Here is a 23,606-nt window from a genome sequence, read left to right on the forward strand (position 1 = left end):
CAAAACCCTCTAGTTATGGTAATTACCAAAAGCTAACTGAAGTTTTCCTTTCCTCCCTCCCTACTGTACACTGAGTCCCTTGAAGGGAGGTCTGGAATCCCTTCTGCAAGAAGTGTCACTGACTGATTACTCCACCAGGTAGTGACTCTGTAAACTGAGCTCCAATTTGCTGCAGCACTGTTATGGTTTCCACTCTTCCTAGGGCTGCCAGCGTAGCTTAATCTCTGCTATCATGTCCATCTTGGCAGTCTCAGAGCAAACTCACACAGTCTGCTAGTCACTGAGATTTATAAAGGAATAACCCTTCAAGGCAAAGACATTTTTATTACAAACATATCCTGATAGTTGTCATAAACACTAAAGAGAAACTATCATGACAGTTACCTGAAAGCAGTCTTGATCCTGGCCTCTTATCAACAGTCTTAAATGCTGGGTCACAGATGGAGAATCATTTCTTAGAGTTAACTTCTGTTGGCTGAAAAATATAAAGTTTAGTTATATTTAACAAATGTAAATTAACTGTGTATGTGTGTTAATGGAAACAATGAGAATGGGATAGCCAGTTTTAAAGTCATTTCATTAAAAAAACACCTCTTGGTACAACAGAATACATTAGCTAGTTACTTCTGTATTCTCAAACTTACAGACCTTACAATATTATACACCATTACGCATCAATCCTCATACAGCAAAAATCCTCAAAATATATATAAATACAACTTTTCTGAAGTTCAAGTACTGTACTTAACAGCTTGAACTTTTAAAGCAAGCAGCAGTTGTGTCAATACAAAAATTCCTTAAAAAAACACTTTAAGACACAGTTATAATTAGATTATCCAGAGCCACTTAGTTATGCAGAAAGAGACTCTTATGAGTAGTCTGGCCCAGATTCACTGGAACAGTTGTAAAGAACTAAATTAAGGATAACTTTTCCTTTTCATGTACTTTTCAACATGATAGTACCACAGAAAGTTATGGCCACTTGGCAGCATCAGGCTGACCAAGAAGTAAATTTTTTTTCCCCTCTGATACATCCTGGCATTGACCAGGCTTCTGGTACTCAGATCCTTCCTTGACAGAGGAAGGAAACCTCTCCAGCAAGAATAGTGAGCGTCTTTGTCGTTTTAACAAGTCAAAAAAAAAAAAAAAAAAAAAAAAATCACAGAAGGATGTGACAAGCCCTAAAACTGGTAAAAACATAAAGGAAGAGTTCATGCAGTTAGAATCAAAGAGAAGGATGGAGAGAGAACAAAGCCTCTCCCCAATTTTCATTAGCAGACACTGTTTTGTACTCCGTTGGAAAAAAATTTTTAAGATAATTTCAGCTTCCTAAAGCCAATGGTGAATCAAAACTATTTTGCAGGAGGAACAGAAATAAAAAGGTAGCAGTGTACAGGGAAGAGAAAGTGATTCCCAAAAACCAAACAGCCCAAACTACTATGTTGGAAATACACTATCTTAACAAAACAGAAAAATAGGAATATTGCTATTACAAATGGTTCTTGGCTACAAATACAGATCACTTTTAAACAACCAGGAACATTATTAAATTGCTCAAAAAGTTCAGTATCAAAACAACAGTGGATTAGCCCCTAAAGTAATACTTACTAGGAGTCCAGAGATCTGCAAACTTGCAGTCTTTGCAATACAAAAGCAGCAAAGTATATCTAAGACAATTATGAACAGTTTCACTAAATCGTGGAATACTGAAGCTGTAAACTTGAAACTACAAAAGTTCAGACAAGAACTAGTCTGAAGGATAAAGTAATCACAATTAGGGATGCAATGGATTAGCCATCACTAAAAGCTTTAGCATTGGAACACATTCAAATTCAAATAAATTAATTCAGGAAGTTCAACAGCCTGTGCTATTTGGATGGTCAAATTACATTACCAGACTGGATTCTTCTAGTCTTAATGAATGAATTGAAACAAAAGCATAGAGGTTTATTTATAGCAAGAGGTAGGTATCAAAAAAAACAATAGAATTGTTTCATCAACTTGTTGGGAAAATATTTTCCACTACATTTCTACTTACATAACACACTAATCTTACAGAATCAGGTATTATTTCAATGACAACTAAAGAGTCCTAAAGAATACAAAAAGCTCAAACAAGATCACAGTTTGTTTCCAAAAATTTCTTGCACCAAAAAAATAATTGTAATGTACTGCTTCTCTCACTTGAGTCACAAAACAGCTTAATTTATCACTTGCGGACTATTAACGTGAATAAGGACAGTAAGGAAGTTTTACTTCAAGTAAGTGCAATATAAAATACCTAACGTGATATTCTATACAAACTGCTGCCCAGCTTATACTTACACTGATGCTCCAAGTGTTACTCCTCCCCAGGCAATGAACTGCTTGTTGGAGAGAATGGGTGGGATGTCTGAGCAGCCAGCAGCTGTAGGCACAGGTCTATTTTCCTCAGGCTCCACCTCACCTTTTAGCACCACTTCATACTGAGGCCCAGATGGCAGCACAAGGATTTTCAAAGTACTTTAAAAATAAATACATTTAAATCCCACCACAGAACAAGGTTAGCTGATGATAACAAAACATAATTGAAAAAAAATATAGCTAGGCCTTTTTAAACTACCTTCTTAAGGGAAAAGCAAATACTGTATTATTTTATGGCACAGGCCAGCTTTAGGCATAGCAAAAATTAAATCCTTTGGGCTGTACTTCAAGCAATCTTCTGCAGTATTTAATATGGAAGTGGTTCAGATAAGTGTTTCAGAGACTAAAGCTAGGCAAATTATTTTTTGCCCATGCTAACTTATGATTATTTTGAGAGACTAATTTTAGAGAGAAACAGAGTCTGGCTGTCTCTGTGTAGATAAAAGAGATGCCTTTTGAAATACTGGCAAAACTTCCAATGAAGTTTTACAAGTGTGAGAAACTCAGGAGCATCAAAATTAAACTATGAGTCCTGTTAACAACAGTAGCATTCTAAGCGACAAACCCAAGATTTTTTCCTCACTTTGTTTCCTGGGATTGCTATGAGAAAGAATACTGGGCCCACAGACAGGGAACCAGCCCACCTACAGCTGGCTTTTCATGATAGGGTCTCTACCCTATAGGACACAAGCACAGTGCAGATGACTACTGCCTTCTTCAGGCAGAGCAGAGAAACAGACGAATGAGAGCATCAGGAGTACAGATTCAAATAATGAAGTAGAAAGAAATGCGCTAATACTGAATAAGGAAGCTGGACCTAGCTAGCAAAGAAAACAGAGAAGAAACTAGACATGCAGGAAAAAAAAAAAAACCAACCCAAAAAAAAACCAAAACCCCAGGAAAAAGAAAGTGCTGCCTAATTAAGGGGGACAGAAGCCAACTGAGAAATAAAAAAAGCTAAAGTATATTGGGAAGAAAGTAGAGATTGGAAGTATCCAACAAATGATACAGGGAACAAGAGAAAAAACTATCAGACAAAACCAAACAGAAAAAAAAAATAGAAGAAAAGGCATAGGGCAGGAAGGAAATGAAGCTTTTAAAGAACAGGCTGAAGCATGTGCTATAGCACAGACCCACTGAGAACCAAGAATGAAAGTCACAAACCTCCATTCTAGCTGCCATTGAACTCCTATGACACCTACTGTACTGACAGAGCCCTGCATCCCATCAGTAGGGAACATGAACTCTTGTTACTGTTTTAGTTTATTAAGTGTTTTGGCAGCACTTGCAAGTGGACTGCAAAGTTTCCAACCCTACTGAGTACCTTGAGCCTGTAAAGCAAAGCAGTTATGCATAAGGCCACAGGAAAGCAAAGATTAATCACTTTGGATGGCTATCCATAAGGATCATCCTGTCATTAGCACATAACTTCTCATTGTTTAATTTAATGCACTGGGTAGGCCTAGTTAAGCCAGATAGTGAAGCTGAACATATTTTGGACGGATTCCATTGTCCAGTCTTGTTCTATTATGGCTGAAACTGGAAAACATGTAACAAAAGAGGAAAAGCTGCTCTGGAGAAGTCAGTCAGAGCACAAAATCAGTTATGTTACCTTTCCGTAGTCGTTACATTTTTTGGAAAAAACAGGACAGTTACTTCTCGTTCTTCTCCAGGAAGAAGGAAAAGATTCTCAGGGTCAACAGCAAAGCAGCTGTCCTGATCTGATGTCTGCAAGTCGGCAATGGGAAAAGGGAGAGTTGGTTACTTAAAGGGAGTGAACATTTCTACAACATGTAATACAATCTGCTTGTGCATCTGTTGTACATGCACTTCAGACAATTCAAATACACCTGGCACCTTTAGAACTTTCCCACAATCCCGTACTAGTTAAACTCTCTGAAGTTGGACACTCTAGTACAAATACCTCTAACAGAAGCATTTTAAAACATCGGCTGGCCCCCCACTGAAGAGGCCACAAAGAGACTTAAAAAATTTAACAGTAAGTACAACATGGCAATGGTATACCACTAGTGAAGTAGCATCACTAGTCTCAGTGGTGGTACCAACTATTACTGGTATCAGCTAGTATGCAGGATCATCATGTTCATATGGCATTTGTGATACTAATCATGCATCCTACTTCTGCGGCCTCTGCTCCCAGAAATGATGGGCTCATAGCCCCCTATTTTTTTTTTTAATGTGAAAGGGGACCCACCACTCCTTCTGTTGACTTTGAAATGCTAGTTTCAAATGTGTCTAGTTACCTTTTAGTCTGGGACCATATTTTCCATGGATTCTCAAGGAAACTAAAGTCAAGTAAAGAGATCACATATCTGAAAAGAACTTTCTTCATATTTGGTTTGGCAAGATGTCCACTGAAAACTAATGCAGCTTTGTCAGAAAAATAAAGATGTTTCCCAGTGCTAATATTCCTCTTTGCTCTAAATGGGCTTTATTTCACTAGCTAATTAACACCTGCTGTGCAGCACAGGATTCACTACTTTGACATATTTGTTATACACTTGTTAAAATATATTTGTTAAAACTCGTAAGAGTATGTTTGTTAAAATAAATACAACTAAAGCTGAGCAACAAAACTCCCTTATGCTTTTTCCAGTAATGTGAGCTAATCTCTGCTATTTTCATTCTCTTCATGTAAAGTTGTAAACCTTTTGTCAAACCACACAGCTGAGCTAGGATCCCAAGGCTCAGCTCTAGTTTCAATATAACATCAACAGCACAAAACTCATGATTTCAAGAGGAAGAAGCCAACCTACCTTAACTTTCAGATATACACCAATGTTTCCAGCATTTTTCAATGGCAGCTGCTGTTTGGCTCTTGAACCCACATTCGCAGACAGATATATTTTCTGGAAAAAGAGTGTATGTATATGTACATACATAATAAAACCAAACGTTACAGAAGAAGTAGGCTAGGAGAGGCAAACTATTATTAAAACACACTTTGTAAATACATGCAAACCTGTAAGTCCTTGGGAGCATGTATCCTCGCTGTTCCAGCTCTTGCTCGGAGGGGAATACTTTTAATCACACTGCTAGGTCCTGGACTATCCACTTCCACGTCAACTCTTGCCAAGAATTCATCCGCTGGACCCAAGGAATCTAGGAACAATTCCATGAGTAACAAAAGCAATCAAGTCTGCCAGTAGCAAAGGCCATTCCTACGGATACATGTCTCACCTCAACTACTGTCCAATCTTAACATATTAATGTTGTGGTGATACAAACAGAAACTCTCCCATTACCCTGGCAACACTTTTTTTCTTTTAAATAAAGTCTCACAGGATCTTATTTAAGAGTTTTACCATTTTCAAATGTGGCTGAAATTGTCCCCAAAGCAAACAAAAACCCACATCTTAACATACTAGCCAAATTAGTTGATATATATAGTATTTACAATTTAGGAAGCCAGAAAATCTCAGAGGTTTCTTGAAATGTCTTATCTATTTTGCAACCAATGCAATGTTTTCTTAAGTGATGATTTAATTCCTTCAGCAAAAGGAATAAATCAAATTCCACGCATTGTGCAGTAGATAAGGACTTTGACCCATTTGATACTGAGGTATAAATACCCATGTTAACATCTAGAAGTTTAAGATACATAAGTATTCTGCCTCCTTCAGTTACTACAACTGAATGTGATACCCAAAACATTAGGACACACAAACCAAAGCTGGAATGTTTCATTTCAAGTTTGCAGCCTGTTTCTGCAATTCTAACACATGCATACATTAAAAGTCAAATTTGTTTCAGTTTCAACTGAAAATCAAATTGCTATACCTGAACCAGAAATGTGTTTCTTAGGTGCATGGAAGAGAACCCAAACTGTTAAAGCTTCAGGATCCTGAAAAAAAAAAAAATGATTGACTTATCTTATGGAAGGAAAAGAAGTAGGGGGCGGGGGGGGGAAAACGGACACAACAACAACACAAACACAGCAAAAAACCCCACTAGCAACAAAACTACACTGCTCAAACAGGCAGACTCCCCAAAAATCATTACTGTGAACTCAGATATTCAAAACCATCATTTCAGACATCAAGTAACAGGAATAATCAGCCAACTACAAACTACTCACTTGCCCATCATAGCTTGCATGTATCACATGATTTACAACTGACGGAGCAGCTATCTGAGAAACTGCATCCATCTGGAGCGATTGTTCATTAGAAGGATTAACTGGTTCCTTGGAAAATGTGAAGCAACGCCAAGCTACTGCATTCTGTCAAAGAAAGTATTAGAAATATTAACTCTCTTATTGTCACTAACAATAACGCTGACAAAGCTGAGAAATGCAAGGCAAGTTTTGAATGATTTAAGTAGTTTGAAAAAAACCCAAAAATTAGCCTGTAGCTTCAGTTGGTATGTGATGCTCCAGCATCACATCCAGCAAACCCTTTAAAAATAGTCAGAAACCCTTCTGCAATAAAAGGAGATAAGCTGGAACTGGTTAGTTTAAGCCTTCAAGAAGTTTGGCTATTCAAGACCAAACCTCACTAGTCACCAAGACGACTTGATCCATCTTAACATAAGGCCAGTTGTTTCCTTATGTGAGGGCACAAGAAAAAAGACCAGCTCTTCCCACAGCACAAAACCCCAAAATCTGCATTGCCACAGAGGTGCAGAGAGAAGCATACTGTAGCCTATAATACAGGCTACTATTGTCTAGTGGGAGACAAAGCAGATCGAGGGAAGAGCCCTGCTCTCGCTTCTGCAGAGGAAGAGAAAATATGTTAAACTTGCTACAAAGCAAGTTTGGCTGCTTGTTTGAACAGTCAGCTGTTGCACTTGAACTGTGGAACCTCAGGGGGAAGGTTTAGGCAACACAACCCTTTCACTATCCGTTGACCTGTGCCATCAAATCAAGCAACACAGAGGCAGCAGTCCATGGTTAGGCTGTAAAAAAGAAGGGAAAAAACCACCAAAACAAAACCCCACACCTATCCCTGAAGCATTTTTCTTGGTACCATTACAGCAGAATCAGATTACCACCCTGCAAAAAAATTTATTTCCTGACTAACCAAAGATTTCTTGGGAATCTTACATGTAGTGTCCAGGGTATATTTCTTAATGACATAGAACATGAAGTGTTTTGGTATTAAAATTCAGCATCACAAGAAGTTAACTTTCACATACAGGGAGTTTACTGTACTTACAGCATTAATAGTAAGTCTAATTGGCACGAAAGCATGGGTTTTGTTGATAAGTTTTAGCGGAAGAGCCTTCCAACTTCCAGAAGTCAAGTCACCAAAATCCAGAGAATCTCTTTTTCCTATTTCCACCTGGTTTTAAGGCAAAGCAGAACTTATAAGGAAGGAAAACCTCCAAAACACACTACCATACAAAAGCACCAGGGAAGTAAGGATGTTATTCACCTATTCCATGCTCTTAATGCTATACCCACATACAACACACACCTCCTACCACGAGGAGTCTAAGAAACATGTTTCCTTTGATATCAAAAGGGGTTACATCCAATTAGCCATCTCCCACATATTTTGCCTCAATCAATTGAGTCATAGTGCAATATTTATCCACCAAACCCCAGTACACAATCAAATTATTTTGACTAATTTAAAATAAAAATAAATTTAAACTATGATTATTGCTAGCAATTAAGAATGTCAGTTTTAGATAATTAAAATGTCATTTTAGCAAGTTAAGAAAATAACTAAGGAGTAGTTAATTTTTGTTAGCATAAACACACTTGAGTGTCATGATATGCAACAAAATACAGCTTTTATTTGGTACTTTTTCCAATCTCAGGAGTATAACAGGATATGCAGAGATCGAGCACTGGGTTTAATTTTAATTTAAATATGAAGCAAGTTTGAATGAACTATACCATGAAGAGCATGGAGAATGATGGATTTTGCCAAAGTACGTATAAAAAAATGCAATAAAAATTAAAGTTTATGGAAGAAGCATTTAAAAGTATATCCATTCACCTAGAAGATCATTGCTTTAAAACATGTACTTAGCCCAAAGCAAGTTAATAGATCTCTTTAAAATGGAAAAAACTGTTAGCTATGGTTAATGACTGAAAATTTTACTTTTATCAGTGACATCACAGACTATCATGTAATTTGTTCAGGCACCTCCAAAAATACCATCAAGTCCATTTCTGCCTGCCCATACTCTTAAATTTAGGACTACATAAAGCCAGATTTAATTCTTAATGTCACACTGTCTCCCACCTGGTTGTTCTTCATGTTAAGACATTAAAAAAAAAAAAACAAAGCATTTTATACATCAACTTACTTTTAATTTTTAATTAGTCCCAAATAAGAAAATACTACTTTCAGCTTATTTATGGTTGTAGAGAGTAAGAAACCAAAACAAAGCCTACTTGATATAAAAAATAAAGAAATCTTTACAATTGGAAATAAATGGGTTTTGTTACATTTTAATGCCCAATAGTATCCAACACAGCAGATACTTAGAAAGCATTACATGTTTAAGATCTCATCCATTCTTTTATTAACGAAAAAGTAACACCTTTTAATTTATTCTTTTCAGACAAAATCCTTCATTTCCATCTAGGTGCTTTTCCACAACCAAAACTTCCTAGATAGTTATTAAGCTTCTCATAACCATTCTCCTATATTCCCTCCCCACCCCAAACATAAGAAATTCCAGGTTTCTCTGAGGAACATCCTTGAATTCCTATTCTTTTCCAGTGTCATTAAACTATTCATACAATTACAAAAACCACAAAAAACCCCAAGACAATAAGCAGCTACTCACTTCTAAATTAGGATTTTCAGCTACTGCAGTCAGAACTACCCTACTTGCCAAAGCTTCTGCCTGAACGATTGTCTCAGCATCCGCAGAAACTGGCCAAGATGAAACATTGAGAATACACTGAAAGATCCCCGAATGACATGGTAAGAAAAGTATTTTCAGATCATTGGTAGAATAGGATCCTACGATGGTTTTGTTCTTGAAAACCAGACATTGATATTTCACAGGATCCATCTGAAAAACAAAATCTCTATCATTTTCAACAGGACTCTTGACAGAGGACAGGTTTCTTTCAAAATACCTCATTTATCTGGCACCACTGCTCAACACAGACATTTTTTATATGTTTTTACTCAATATTAATTATTGCATCTTCATATTCATGTCCCACTTCCATCCCACCCAGCTGTAGGCATTTTCTTTTAATTTAAAGGTTAGGTAAGTCACCCTGAAAGCTGCTGAGGTTTCTTTCCTGCATCTAGTAAAAGATTAACACTGGGATTATAGTATTTATTACAGCTGAAAATTAATTCATAAGTAAACCCCTGATTTTTGAGAAAGAACAGTAGCAAAATAAACAAAGCAAGCCAATTCTACTTAGTGCTTTCTGCCATCAAAGATGGGAGGAAGAGGTATGGTGGATGAGTAATGGAAGGGTCAGTGGATGGAGGTCACCAGTAAATCCTCATGCAGATGCCTTAAAAGTTTCTGTTGTGAACATATACATAGATAATCTTCAACAGGAGAGACAGACTGCAAGTCACAGTGTATCTCAGAGTTAACTTGACTGAAAGAAATGTTTAATTATATTGTGCAGCAAATTAAGTGTATATATTTATTCATGAAAACAACTATAAATGGAACTGTCAACTGTAATTTCATGAAAACTATCACCTCCTGGTCCAACAGAATCTCAGATTTGAAGAGCTGCGTAATAGCCCCATGATACTGAGCGACTAGAAAAATATATAAGAAACCTTAACTCTCATGAACACGTGTATATATACACGAACACAGAATTGTGGTTTGGTGGTTTTTAAAGCAGAAGCATTCAGAGAAAACGGGAGCAAAACCAGAAGTCACGCTCCTGGAAAGACATGCACTACATCTGCTGGAAAAATATATCTAAGGAAGGATATGATAAGGATTTATAAGACTTATAGCAATATATAAAGTGAATCATTGTCCATCATTTCTCAATAACAAGGACCAACAAATAAAAACAGAAAGAACTAGATTAAAAGAAGGAAAAAAAGTGCATAGAATCTACAGCTGAACTTGAACTGTGGACAACACTAGACAATTTCAAAAGATTAACTAGATAAAGAGCAGTCCTCCAAAAACTAGTAAGAACAGAAATAACATCTAGCTCAAAAGTTCCCAAGCATCAAACTGCCAAAGAAGCTCAGAGCTTGTTCTGTTATATTCTTCTCTACTAAAAGTATTCATCAGTAAAGGAAATTATATTGATGGACCTTTCATCTAACTCATTCTCATGTTCTTGAGATCTTTTACCTCTGGAACTACTACTATGATGACAGAAGTAGATGGAATTTAACAAAATTAAAATGCAAAATGCCCAATCTATGGCCTACAAGCTACCTATAATGCACAGAACAACCCACCTAGCTTGAAGCCTGCTCCAAATATTTCTCATTCTCTGTCACTCAAGATTTCCCGATTTCAAGAAAAATGGAAGCAAACTGCATAAAATGTTTTAACAGTAACAGTCCTCATCATGAATACTTTCTTTTCTAGGGCTGACTTTTCTTGCATACAGAGGTGGAAATGAGTAAGCAGTAAACTCAAACCTACCACACTTTACACACGGAAAACAATTCTACAGGTCAACCCCATCATGTGGCATTTACCTCTCTATGCCTGCTTGTTGGAATAAGTCAGGTGGCCTGGCTGAAAGAGGGTAGCACTGTTTTTAGCACTGCTTTTTCTTTTATAACTATAAAAAGAAAAAAATCTGTACAGAAAACTAATTTTACATACGACATCTGGTAACATTACAGCATCATTCCTATAGCTTTATTTTTAAAAAAATCTCTTACCTTTTCCCCATTAACTGAAACACTGAGTATTCCAATGCTGACCTGCAACCACCGTTCAGTTGGATTAAAAATGCTAAGAACCGTCTGTGATGCAATTCCCACGCAACAGGCATTAGGGAACTTCAATTCTTCTGGTACTTTTACATGTCCTTTGGAAGAAAATACGCTTCTGTTAGTTCCAAGTACCCAGAAGCAAATCAGCACCCAAGCTGTCACCATGTCAAGTTTATAAACTCATCTGACAAATGCTTTGTTATGGCAAGGAAATATTTGACTCCTGCAGTTTTCATAAGAATGCTTTTCATAAGCCTGGTACTCAGAATTTCAATCAACTGCTTCTAATTTGCACCTTTCTTGGAGTTCTACTGTCACAAACAAAAATACTCATGGAAATAGCACATCCCATGCAGACACTAAGCCACAAAGCGTGTGTGTGTATATATACACACACACCCCCCCCTTACATAAAAAACTTAGTGTTCACAATTTAATCAGTACTAACCCAACTCAGAAAATGCGAATATCAGTATTACAACATCTTTAGAACAATTTCATTGACAAATAGGAAAATCTTTTTTTTACCAAACTGTTACCTAGAAAAGTGTTCATGCATTTTTTGCTACAGAAAATACTGAGTACTCCTAGAGCAGATTTTTGCCGTACAAGTGCAGTCATCAAAAGTTATCATCAAATCAGAAAGAAACCCTGCTTGAAATCTTTTATTTCCAGGAAGTCCTTACTTCTAAAATATTCAGAATAACTCTCTGAAAGCAACTGCAACATCATAATGACAGCTCAAAACTCAAATGGAGGTAAGAGTTCTCTGGCATGCCAAGGATCAATCTTCATTACATCCAGAAACCCACTAATGGGTACTCATGTCAAATGAAAAATTTGACTTCTCAGACACACATAATCAACTGAAGTAGTTTTAGTTACTTGAGTAACAAGCTTTATTTTAAAGCCTCATACTCTTAGTCCCCTCCAGAAAAAGAAAATTTAGCACAAGTATGAAAGTGAAAATATAAGCTAAGACTAGCATCACTGGAAATTTAGTTCAAAAAACTCAAGTTTGCCAAAAATCAAGCTTAGACTACATAGATATTCAGAGTTCAAAAACATGTATAAAACCCTAAAATTTATGTATATTAAAAACAGGCAAAGAGTAAGATTATTCAAAATCTTACCATTTTAAAATGTACTAACAAGATCAATGATTTAGAACAATCAATAAACAGGAAATAACCTATAAACTGTCATACATTCAAAACCTTCAACCCCAGTAGCTTGTTATTTTGTCTGAAAGAATTAGCCAGAAAAATATAGAGCAAAAAACAACTAGAGATCATAGGTTAAAAGAACACTAATTGGCATTGCCTAGGTTTAAAGCTAAGTCAAGATACAGAGAAACAGTAGGAAGTACTGAAGTCACTTGGCAGCTTGTCTTTCTCGTTCTTAACCAGAAAACAGCTTAAGCTCTCCACTCTCCTCAGATTTTTTGGCTTGACTGACTGCTAATATCAAGTAAGGCTTGAGACAGAAATGTCGTCTACTTTTCAGATAAAACAACTACTGAATTTCCAGAGCATGACTTGTCTTGCCAAGCATGAACTGCAGCTAGGGTTTCTCTCCCTCCTATGAAAGACAGTTCTAGATCCTTTAAACAAACACAAAGCCACCGAATGCTGAAATTCTAGATCATAAAAAATTTCTTTTCAGACCCTTAGGGGGACTCTAAGAATAGACACCAAATTCAGAGATCATCGTTAAATAAGGAAAATTAGTAATACCTTTTTTTAAAATAACACAGCTTCCATAAAGAATAACTGTGGTTACACTTAGTAGTCATCTTAATTTTATTTACTGTAAGGTTAGCATCATTATCGCCCTTCTTGTCCACAGCTGTATTTTAAACACACTCTATACACCACACTTACCAATACCAGGTGACTTTGACAACTCCCACTCGTTTCTATCAGCTCCAAGAGGTTGTCCAGTACATGATTTTATATTTAAGATATTCTTGTTCCAGGAAGTAGAGTGTTGGTTACAAAGTGAAGCTGCACCCAAAGAGCCAGGACCAATATTTGGACCTAAAGGAATTCCTACCATAAGCGGGTTCTCTATGTGTCCTGCTGGGATACTGGAACAAGGAATCCCTGCTGGAAGACCAAAACCTGCAGAGCTGCAGCCATGAAACTGAGACAAAACTGTATTTCCAGTGGATGGTATATTTCCCAGATGCTGTTGTGCAAATGGAGTCGTTGCAAGAGAATGTCCTGTAAGCAACGTGGGAACAGAACTTGCTTGACTCTCAGAGGTAGTGACACGGGATTTAAAACTTGAAATAGGAACATATTGTTCACCAGATGAGTTTTGATTGAATGGCATGTAAGTGCTTAATCCAGGATATACAGGTAATACATTCAAGGATGGTAATCCTTGTCTCTGTGCTTTGCTTGTTTGATCCTGCCACATTTCCTGTGCATCATTAGCAGAAAGTGGCTGAAAGATGCAGAATTTACTTGGTAAAGCTGACTGAACATGGTCTAACTCTCTATGATTTGCTGCTACATCTGAAGGAATAGATGCCAGCTGCTTTTCTTTCTTCAGAAAACTTTCTTTGGAGAGCTCTTGACCCAGTACGTTATCAAGCTTTCTTTTAAGACCTGCGAGTTCATTTTCTTCTGATTTCTGGTCAATACTAAGCAGTGCTTCTTTACTATTTGTTAGACATGACTGGTCTTCTAGATTTTCATTTGTATGTTCCTGCGAAGGAGTTGGGCTGGCTTGAATTATTGTTGTGCTCAGTTCACTAGCATCTTCACTCTAGGAAACAAATACGATATGCAGTATTACAAATTTCAGAAGAGCAAGTAGGGTACATAAAAGACAACAGACCTTAATGCTGGTATTGCCATCCGATATAAATAATCAAGTTTGTCCAGTCTCATCTGAAGTTTTGGTTTTGAAACATCTGTGACTCCTCACCTTGAAAAAGAAAACCTGTGACTTCAACCTGTTTGCTGTCTAAAGTGATGTTCTAGCTAGGTGTACTGGGGCTGGATGGGATGCAGCTAATTTTCTTCACAGTAGCCCCTGCGGTGCTGTATTTTTGGATTTGTTGATAACACACCAGTGTTTCAGCTGTCGCTGAGCAGTGCTTGCACACTGTCAAGGCCTTCTCCATTTCCCACTCCGCCACTCCAGAGAGTAGGCTGGGGGTGGGCAAAAGGTAAGAAGGGGACACGATCAGGACAGCTGACCCTAACTGACCAAAGGGAGAATCCATACCATGTAACATCATGCTCAACAATAAAACTGTGTAGGAATTTTTCCAAAGTAGCTGTTGCTTGGAGGCTGCCTGGGCACCAGTCTGCTGGTAGCAAGTGACTGCTTTTGCAACACTTTCTCCCCCTCCCCCCCCCACTTCACTTATTAAGCTGCCTTTATCTCAACCTACCAGTCCCCCACCCTTTGCCCTCCCAATTCTCTCCTCCATGCCGCTGTGGGGTATGAGCAATTGGAGATCAGCCACCAGCTGGGGTCAACTCACTACATTAGGCATTAACACCAGGAGAATGCTCTGGTCTCTGAAGTTACCACTAAGAGAGCTTCCACAGGGCCAAAAATGTTTGACTTTCTATGATTTTATGAAGTCACTCTGTGGGAAAGTAACTCCACTATGTAAAAAAACCTAATGGAGCAGATTCCTAAACTCACTGACAGGTTCACAAACATATTACTCTAAAAAACAGAGACCTGCAGTGAATTTTCTTATTTATTGTGTTTGGATCCAATACCATGCATATTTTCATGTTTAAAAATGCATGAATCAGAATCATTTAGGTTGGAAAAGACCTTTAAGATCATAGAGTCCAACCATGAACCTAACACTGGCAAGTCCACCACTAAACTGTGTCCTTAAGGGCCACATCTACATGACTTTTAAATACCTCCAGGGATGATGACTCAACCACTTCCCTGGGCAGCCTGTACCAATGCTTGACAAAAATTTTGGTGAAGAAATTTTTCCTAAAATCCAATCTAAACCTCCCCTGGAACAACTTTAGGCCATTCCCTCTTGTCCTATCACTTGTTACTTGGGAAAAGAGACCAAGTCCTTTCAGGTAGTTGTAGAGAGCGATAAGGTCTCCCCTGAGCCTCCTTTTCTCCCTGACTAAACAACCCCAGTTCCCTCAGCCGCTCCTCATAAGACTTGTGCTCTAGACCCTTCATCAGCTTCACTGCCCTTCTCTCAACATGCTCCAGCACCTCAATGTCTTTCTTGTAGTGAGGGGCCTAAAACTGGACACACTGTTCAAGATGCAGCCTCACCAGTGCCAAGTACAAGGGGACGATCATTTCCTAGTCCTGCTGGCCACGCTATTTCTGATATAAATCGATCCTAATCAATCCTATTTCTGATAGAATTTATCCTAAATAACAGCATTCAAGTGTGGTATAAATTATTTCTCTCCATATTCTTTATGACTTCCATGAATGCAAAGGTGCTTACTAAGGTCTAAGTTTCTTCTAAGAAATGAGAATCCCCAAGTATTAAGAGTCCACTAATTAAAAGCTGATATGGTTAGATATCAAATCTGTATTTAAAGTTCTTAATAAAAGCTAAGGACCTAGAAGCAGTAAGTTACAGTAACATCATAGAAAATACATTTTTTGAGAATAACAACAAAAAAAACCCAACAGCAACACACTACTAAAGACATACTTGCCAACTTTTTAGGAAAAAAAAGCTGAGTGGCCCTGACCTAAATAATTAATCAAAAAGGATTAGTTTAAGATGCATGAAAATGCACTGACACACTTCCTTTGTGCACTCACACAAAGAAATCATTTAAGCCCAAAGACCTTCCATTTTGGCAGGTATGCATGGTGTAGGTGGAATGAGTGCACCCTATGCTTAGAGTCTTAAAATTTTGGTACTTAGAAATCAAACGTAGAGAAAAAGAAGTACGAACCGTAAATACACACATACACACAATGCATTTCAAGGAATCTCCTATTGGGTTAACTGTCAAGAGTAGAAGTGATTACACCCTCTCATGCACTGTTCATAGCTACTAACAATAACATTGGCACTAATCAGCAGAGGAAGACTGACCATGAGAGAACCACCCTCCCACAACTGGCATCACACTTGGCAGTCTTCACAATACAGTGGATGGATCTCCAGGTATTTCCCCTACCAATCTGAAAAATGCAAGTGTTCTTTAGATGTGCTACAAACATTAATTTTTTCTTGTGAAGTACACCCAAATTACAGATTCCATTTTCAAAAACAGAGTTTCGAAATAATTTTTAAAAGTTTCAAAACCAAAACTAGACAGCATGGTATGAATGTAATCAAACATCAGCTCAGGGCAGGTGTACCTAGAGAACTTTGACATGGGAACAAGAGAGCTACACAAAGGATGAAAAGTACCTACAGCATAAAGCAATTGTTCAGCTTAAGTAAACAGGACTTTGGAAGCAGAGAAAGGCATGTGAAGGAAGGGGAAGAACAATAAAGTAGCTGTTCAGATTGTTGTAGAAAAGGAAGCTGCAAGTTACAATCCTTTAAAAAGGGCATTCAGGGCAGCTGCCTGAAGTGAGATGACACACCAGGCCAGATCAATATAACAAGAAATTTACAAAATTTTTAAAAATCATGCAACTTTGACAACCTGACCCTTGCATTAAAGAAGGGGCATCACTGATCAAACAGATAGTGCTATAGGAAGTATTCAGATCTGAAGGTAACACCAATATAAACATTCTTGCTCTCTGTAAGAAGCTTCAGGCAAGGGACAGGAAAGTGACTCTTAAAAGTACAAACGAGATTAAGATCTCTTGGTCTCTCAGCATAAAAGATTACCCAAGGAATAAATTAACACCGCAGAGTTACAAATGCGACTTACAAATGTACTCACAACACAAATTTAAAACTTTGGCAAAGTACTTGAGGATCTCCTTGCTCAACTATCCTGGGGAACAAAGGTTACTCAAACAGTAGCACCTCTTCAAGACAAAGGGGCAAACTAGTATGCAGCCAGTTACATCAGAGCATCAAGAGCCACTCATTTGCACGAGATGACAGGAATCTAGAACCATATGCATTTCAAATGTGAAATAGACCCAAGAGCTGATGCTATGCCAGCATGGACTGCAAGCAAACACCCACTGAAATTTCCCCTTGGGTCCTTCCTACAGGACTGCGATTCCCACTGGAATCATCAAGATAGAAGAGAACAGATATTCCCAATGTAACTTGAGCAACTAGACCTAGAACAAAATGGGCTATAGGCCAGAACACATGCTTCCTTTTTCCTGATGCTTTCAGCATGAAGCAACATTGCTGCTGGTGTTCCTATAGGAGGAAGAGAAGACTTCACTAAGCTTTCACTAGCCACCAGTCCTGAAAAGCCTCAACCTCTTTAAATGGAAAAAAAAAAAGCATAGTAGACAGTATTCCTATTTCCTGTTCGAGAAATCCACAACTGATAAAGAGATTACAAAATGTAACCACTCAGATTTACACAGATATGGATGCAGTCAGAGAGGTTTTTCCAGCTTTTGGTTGTTGTTTTTTAAAGTTTCATCCAGATTTCCACACACTTTGGAAGAGGGGAGGCATAACAAAGATTCCAGGTATGCATGGATTTAGATAAAAGAATGCAAATTACCTTAATCAGCATAAGATTGCAGGTCTGAACAAAAGTTTCACTCTCAGAGTACACTCTTTGCTAAAGCAGTAAGAACAGTCAGCATGACTGTCAGAAGTAGAAAATGATAGCTTCAGTCCTGAAAAAAGTTAAAGCTAAAACATGTATTTATAAGCATTCCTCCAGAAAAAAAAAAAAAAAACAGGAAAAATTCTCCTAACAGCTGAAGCTGAGCAGAAAGGGAGCCTCAGGAGCTATGAAAGCAGATACAGATCCTGCAAACTACTACTGGAATACTGTACTGCATTCCAAGAACAGAATGACTTAACAAGAAATTGAGGAAAAAAGGGAAAGAATACACCAACTCTAACTTTTTTCAAAAGTTGGTAGTTCTTTGAATGTTTTACTATGTCTATATTGATTAGGGTTTGTGCATTTAACACAATTTATTTCAGAACTTAAATTTCTGAAACTCAGGAGTAGGGGAACAGAATACCTTTTCCCTATGCACAGCATGTCCTAAACTGTTCTGAAACCCTTATGGCTTTTCTAATTTATAAGTATTTTGACAATTTAAGGGTTTGGTTTGAGGGTGAGGGTGTTGTATTGTTTGTTTGTTTTAAAGAAGGAGAATTAATACTTATTTACACTTCAGGATTTTTCTTACCCAGTAAGTCTCTGGATTATGTATTACAGCTGTGTTCTTAAGGGTACTGCCAGATGCAGAGACATATGTTAATCTGCTCATGCTAGGACTTGAGTAAACTGACTGAGGTAGTACACTCTCTTTGCAAGAAGATTCCTGATAATGTGGCGTGCAAGTAAAATCGGTTTCAGACCTGAAAAACAGATTCAAAGTATGTCAGTATCAGAACACATTTCTAATGCTGCCCCCAAGAAAATCAATGCTACACATTAGTTACACTATTCTAAAAGTCAATTTACTTAGCCATTCTACTTAGTACAGTCAGCAAAAATGAGAAATCAGCTCCAAATTAACCTTTACAAGTCCAGGTTTTGATGTACATAAAACTGATTTTCACTGGATATAAATCGCTAAGGCAAAGCATCAGAGTTCCACAGCTGAACTCAGATGCCAAGGTCACAGAAACAACACAATATTTGTAACTAACTAGATAGAAGAATGTCAAATTAAATCATTCAACATCCCAGGCATCAAACATCAGTATTTTCTATTCCTTGCTGAGATTCTCATCATTGATGAGAATCTCATGAAAACACAGGATCTCTCACCACTTTGCCAAACAAGAAGAGATAATATGAAAACAATTTAAGTCATTGACAATTTGAACTGGAAATCCTAATGTCTACATAACACACTTGCAAAACTACACATACTTCTGCCCATTTTAACTTCTGAGAAAAGCCAGACAGCCTGTAATTCTAATACCATGTACAACACACTAACTGTAGTTAAGTATCAAACAGTGAATTTAAAAGTTAAGGCAAAGAAATCAGTTGCCTCCTCTTTTTATGAGAATGTACATAGCCATTGGCTACTGGCCATGTTTACATGTTTAAGAGGACACAACCAACTTAGTTGTAATCTTAAAGTTTATGTAACACTTATTGTTATGGCAGCTTATTTAAAAAACACTGCCCTTTCAGTTGCTAAGAAAGCCTTACATCTTAGACATAAGCTGCAGTTTCAAAATATGAAGTGGTCAAAAACAAGACAAGTATTTCTACCCATCCCCTCTCACAACAAGTACTGGTACGTATCAGAGAACAAAACTAAGTGAAATACTTTTAAGTTTAAAACACATCTTCATTGGTCTATACAATGTCAAACTTTGTTTGCATATAATTAACAGCATAACCCCCAACCAAGTAGCTTTATTTGTAACAGATTAATTACACTAGAACAACAATGAATAAACATGGGATTTTGTAGCTCCATCAACACCAAGTTTAGGTATCTAATGTATCTGACTAGCTAACAGGCTGAATATTTTGTATTCTTGCATTACTGGATAATCCTGAACAGAAACAGCAATGTTTTTATCCAGCATCTCTGTTTCATCAGGCCAGTGAGGGAAATTAGAAGTTAACAATTGCTTAAAACCGCTTCTCCATACACATAATAAAAGCAAACAAAAAGCTTAGACTAAGAATTAAGTCTTAGCATAATAACAGTCTTCTACAGAGACCAAGGACAACATTCAAACTAAAACTTGATCCCTCAAAAATCCTCATGAAGCATTAGTACTTCTTATAACCTGCACCAAGAAATTTACCCTGAAAATGCTGTTCCAGAAGTCTCACTAGGAGACGAGTGAATAAGCGGTGAAGTTGAAGGTCTGAAGCTACACTGCTCATCCTCCAGAGGCTGCAAGTCACCTTCAGGTAGAATGGGTTTATGCTCTGGTAAATAAACAGAATTTAGTAACAGTATTTATTTATGCACAGGGAACAAGCCTACTGCCAAGAAAAGCCTTTCAACAACAGGTTACGTTTATATGGGTTTACTTACCAGTACTATTCTGGGAAGCTGGGGAGAGCTGCTCAAAAGTTACGTGTTTCCCATTCCTACCACAACCAGTATTGGCATCTTTGTATCTCTTCTCTATGTTTGCATTTTGCTTCTTTTCATCACTGTTCAGTTTCTGTGTAGGCTTTACTTTTGTTGGACTTACTGAGACATATTTACTAGATTGCTTGGGAGGTTTTAAGGTGCTGAGTGACAGAGTATTTCCTGTATTTCTCTCCACCAAATCACTACATGGGTCAGGAACAGCATTTGCTGTTTGATCTGCTGTTTCTGTGTCTTCCCTGATACCACATGTACTAGTGAGATCGTTGGTCTGGTAAGCAAGTGGACTTCTCTGTGCTACTTCCATTTTTGCTGCTAAAGGAATTCCACACATCTTTGCTTCATTTCCAGTAGGTGAGGTTTGGCTATCAAGCATATCTGATCTATGATCAGCATTCACTGACTGTAAATATTTACTATTTACTAAATCTGACAACTTTTCTGAACATTTAACACTATTTGCAGTTACATCTTCATGGTTGGGAACAGCAGACAAACTAGAGAAAGTCTGCCTATTGTTTTTTTCGTTAAAATAACCCAGACATCGCTTCTCTCTTTCTTGCTGCTTGCTATGATTATTTATCAAGTCTTCTGCAAGAGTATCCTTATTTTTACCTTTATCCAGCAAAAAGGTATCAGGCATAAGGTTCTGGACAGATGCTTCATGTTTCACAATACTCTCATATTCACTTTCATGGCCAATCTCATCTGTTTTTTTGAGGTATTTTTCCATATCAAATGCACTAATTTCTTCATTGCTGGATAACACCTGATTAGCAGAGAGTTCCGTCTCTTTAACAATTCCAGGAAAGAAACACGTTCTTTTATTTTTAGTAGAGAGTGCCATCATCATAGCAGCTAGCTGGGAAGGATCAGCACTAGAGGAAGCATTAGCAATAGCAGATGCAATTGTGCTAATACTCAGGACAGAGTCAGAATGATTAGATAATCCATCTTCAAGCTTGTCTTTATGAATTCCATCCTACAACAAACCAAAATGAGTTAAGCACCAAATTAAGAATTTTTTTAGTGTTTTGTTTAAATTATTTTGCATTTCAGTATACAGTAATATATTAACAATTCTAGTTGTCACATTTTTAATCACCTGTCCAGAAGGAACACTTCAATAGGCATAATTCTGATCGCACTGATTTTTTAAGTATACTCCACAAAGGTTTTTTAAAACCTTAATTAAAGATTGCCTGCTAGGAAGCCTTAGTTCATGTAAAACTTTTCAAATCCTGAAATGTTTTAATTTAGTTGGAAGAACTAGGAGTAAAATCCCATCAGGAGCAAACAGCAGAGAAGAAACTACCACAACCAAAACCACAGCACCTTCCCAATTAACTTTGAATCACCTGCCTCTCTACAAGGAGAAGACAAAGCTATTTCCACAGTTTTCTCTATCACTCGAATCTGATTTCTTTTTTAGTTTGCACATTGGATATTCTTAGCAAAGGGCATGGAGTAAGTAGACAGTCATGTTCAGACCACAATCCCTTCCCACCTCTCTTAGATACACATACATTCAGGAAAAGAGAAAAACATCTGTCTGCCTGTAGATATGCATGCATGTCTTCACAACATCCTCATAAAAAGACTGATGAAGTATGGAGCAGTTGAGTAGACCATGCCTCGACTGAAAACTGGCCGAACTGCCAGGCTCCAAGGGTTGTGATCAGCAGCACAAAGTCCAGCAGGGGACCAGCCACTCATTAGCGGAGTGCCCCAGGGATCAAGACGGGAACCAGTACTGTCCAACATCTTCATTAATGACGTGGATGATGGGGCAGAGTGCACCCTCAGCAAGTTCGATCATCATACAAAATTGGGAGGTGTGGTTGATACACCAGGAGAGCGGGCTGACATTGAGAGGAACCTCAAGAGGACAGAAAAATGGGCTGAAAAGAATCTCATGAAAATCAAAGGGAAATGCCAAGATCAGCACCTGGGGAGGAATAACCCCATGCACCCGTACAGCCGGGGGACCGACCAGCTGGAAAGTAACTCGGCAGAAAAGGACTTGAGGGTCCTCGCAGACGTGAAGTTGACCATGAACCAGGAACGTGCCCTTGTAGCAAAGGCAGCCAACAGCATCCTGGGCTGCAGTAAGAAAGAGTTGTCAGCAAGGAAGTGATCCTTCCTTTCTACTCAGCGCTGCTGTGACCACATCTGCAGCGCTGTGTTCAGTTACAGACTCCCCAGTAAGAGACACATGGACATACTGGAGAGAGTCTAGTGAAGGGCCACAAAGATGAGTAAGAGCTTGGAGCATCTGTCATATGAGGAGAGAGCTGGAATTGTTGAGCCTCAAGAAGACAAGACCAAGGGGAAATCTTATCAGTGTGTATAAATACCTGACAGGAAGAAGAGGGGGGCAAGGAGGAGTAAAGAAGATGGATCCAGACTCTTCTCTGAGGTATCCAGTAAGAAAGGAGGCAATGGGCACAATTTTAAAAACAGGAAACTCTATTTAAACATAAGGAAAAGATTTTTAATGTCAACATGATCAAACACTGGAACAGGTTTCCCAGAGAGGACCCAGATAGACTACAGTGTTTCCATCCTTAGAGATATTCAAAACATGACTGGACCTTGATCAACCTGCTCTGTTTGACCTGGTTTTGAGCGAGAAGGGATGGACTAGATGATCTCCAGGAGTGCCTTCTGACCTCAACCATTCTGTGATTTGTCTGTGTTTGACAACATTTTACCATCCATATCAGACTGAGGGTGACCTAAACTTGTACAAATAGAGGGTAGATGAGAATCCGGATATACATTATCAAAACCCCAAATTACTCATTTTGTATCTAGAACAAAAGGGATAAGGATAAATTACAAAGAAAAGCAATTATGGCAGTACATTGTCAGATGAGCAATCCAACCAGTCCTTCTGCATTTAAGTTTGCAGCTTTCATTATTTGATCAGCTAAACGATGTCATACTTGCTAGTTACTGATTCCTTTCAGTGACCATGTAGAAGGGCTGTTTCTGTAATTGAATGGGTCTGTATGCGTTCTGCCTGATCAGAAAAAGAACATTACATCTTAAGGAAGAGAAGGCAGGTGTATAGGATTATCAAATTGAAAATACACTTTTTTCAGACTTACACCACATGAGTATTTTTGAATTTTATCAAGTAAAAGACTTTATCCA

General features: G+C 37.9%; 1 protein-coding gene across 1 annotated transcript in view; it reads right to left on the reverse strand.

Moving 5' to 3' along the window:
- CEP192 (centrosomal protein 192) overlaps positions 1–23,606 on the reverse strand; it is a 92,719-nt gene that overhangs the window by 29,694 nt on the left and 39,419 nt on the right. The window contains exons 25-38 of the mRNA XM_074858514.1: positions 20,388–21,429; positions 20,152–20,278; positions 18,561–18,732; positions 13,166–14,057; positions 11,229–11,377; positions 9,172–9,402; positions 7,581–7,706; positions 6,503–6,646; positions 6,205–6,268; positions 5,387–5,526; positions 5,181–5,273; positions 4,016–4,131; positions 2,326–2,502; positions 385–475 (exon numbers count right to left, since the gene is read on the reverse strand). Of these exons, the coding sequence (XP_074714615.1) occupies positions 385–475; positions 2,326–2,502; positions 4,016–4,131; positions 5,181–5,273; positions 5,387–5,526; positions 6,205–6,268; positions 6,503–6,646; positions 7,581–7,706; positions 9,172–9,402; positions 11,229–11,377; positions 13,166–14,057; positions 18,561–18,732; positions 20,152–20,278; positions 20,388–21,429 (3,564 nt within the window). The remainder of the gene's footprint in view (positions 1–384; positions 476–2,325; positions 2,503–4,015; positions 4,132–5,180; positions 5,274–5,386; positions 5,527–6,204; positions 6,269–6,502; positions 6,647–7,580; positions 7,707–9,171; positions 9,403–11,228; positions 11,378–13,165; positions 14,058–18,560; positions 18,733–20,151; positions 20,279–20,387; positions 21,430–23,606) is intronic.

Source organism: Strix uralensis, chromosome 1, assembly GCF_047716275.1.
Source record: "Strix uralensis isolate ZFMK-TIS-50842 chromosome 1, bStrUra1, whole genome shotgun sequence".
Taxonomy (NCBI): Eukaryota; Metazoa; Chordata; class Aves; order Strigiformes; family Strigidae; genus Strix; species Strix uralensis.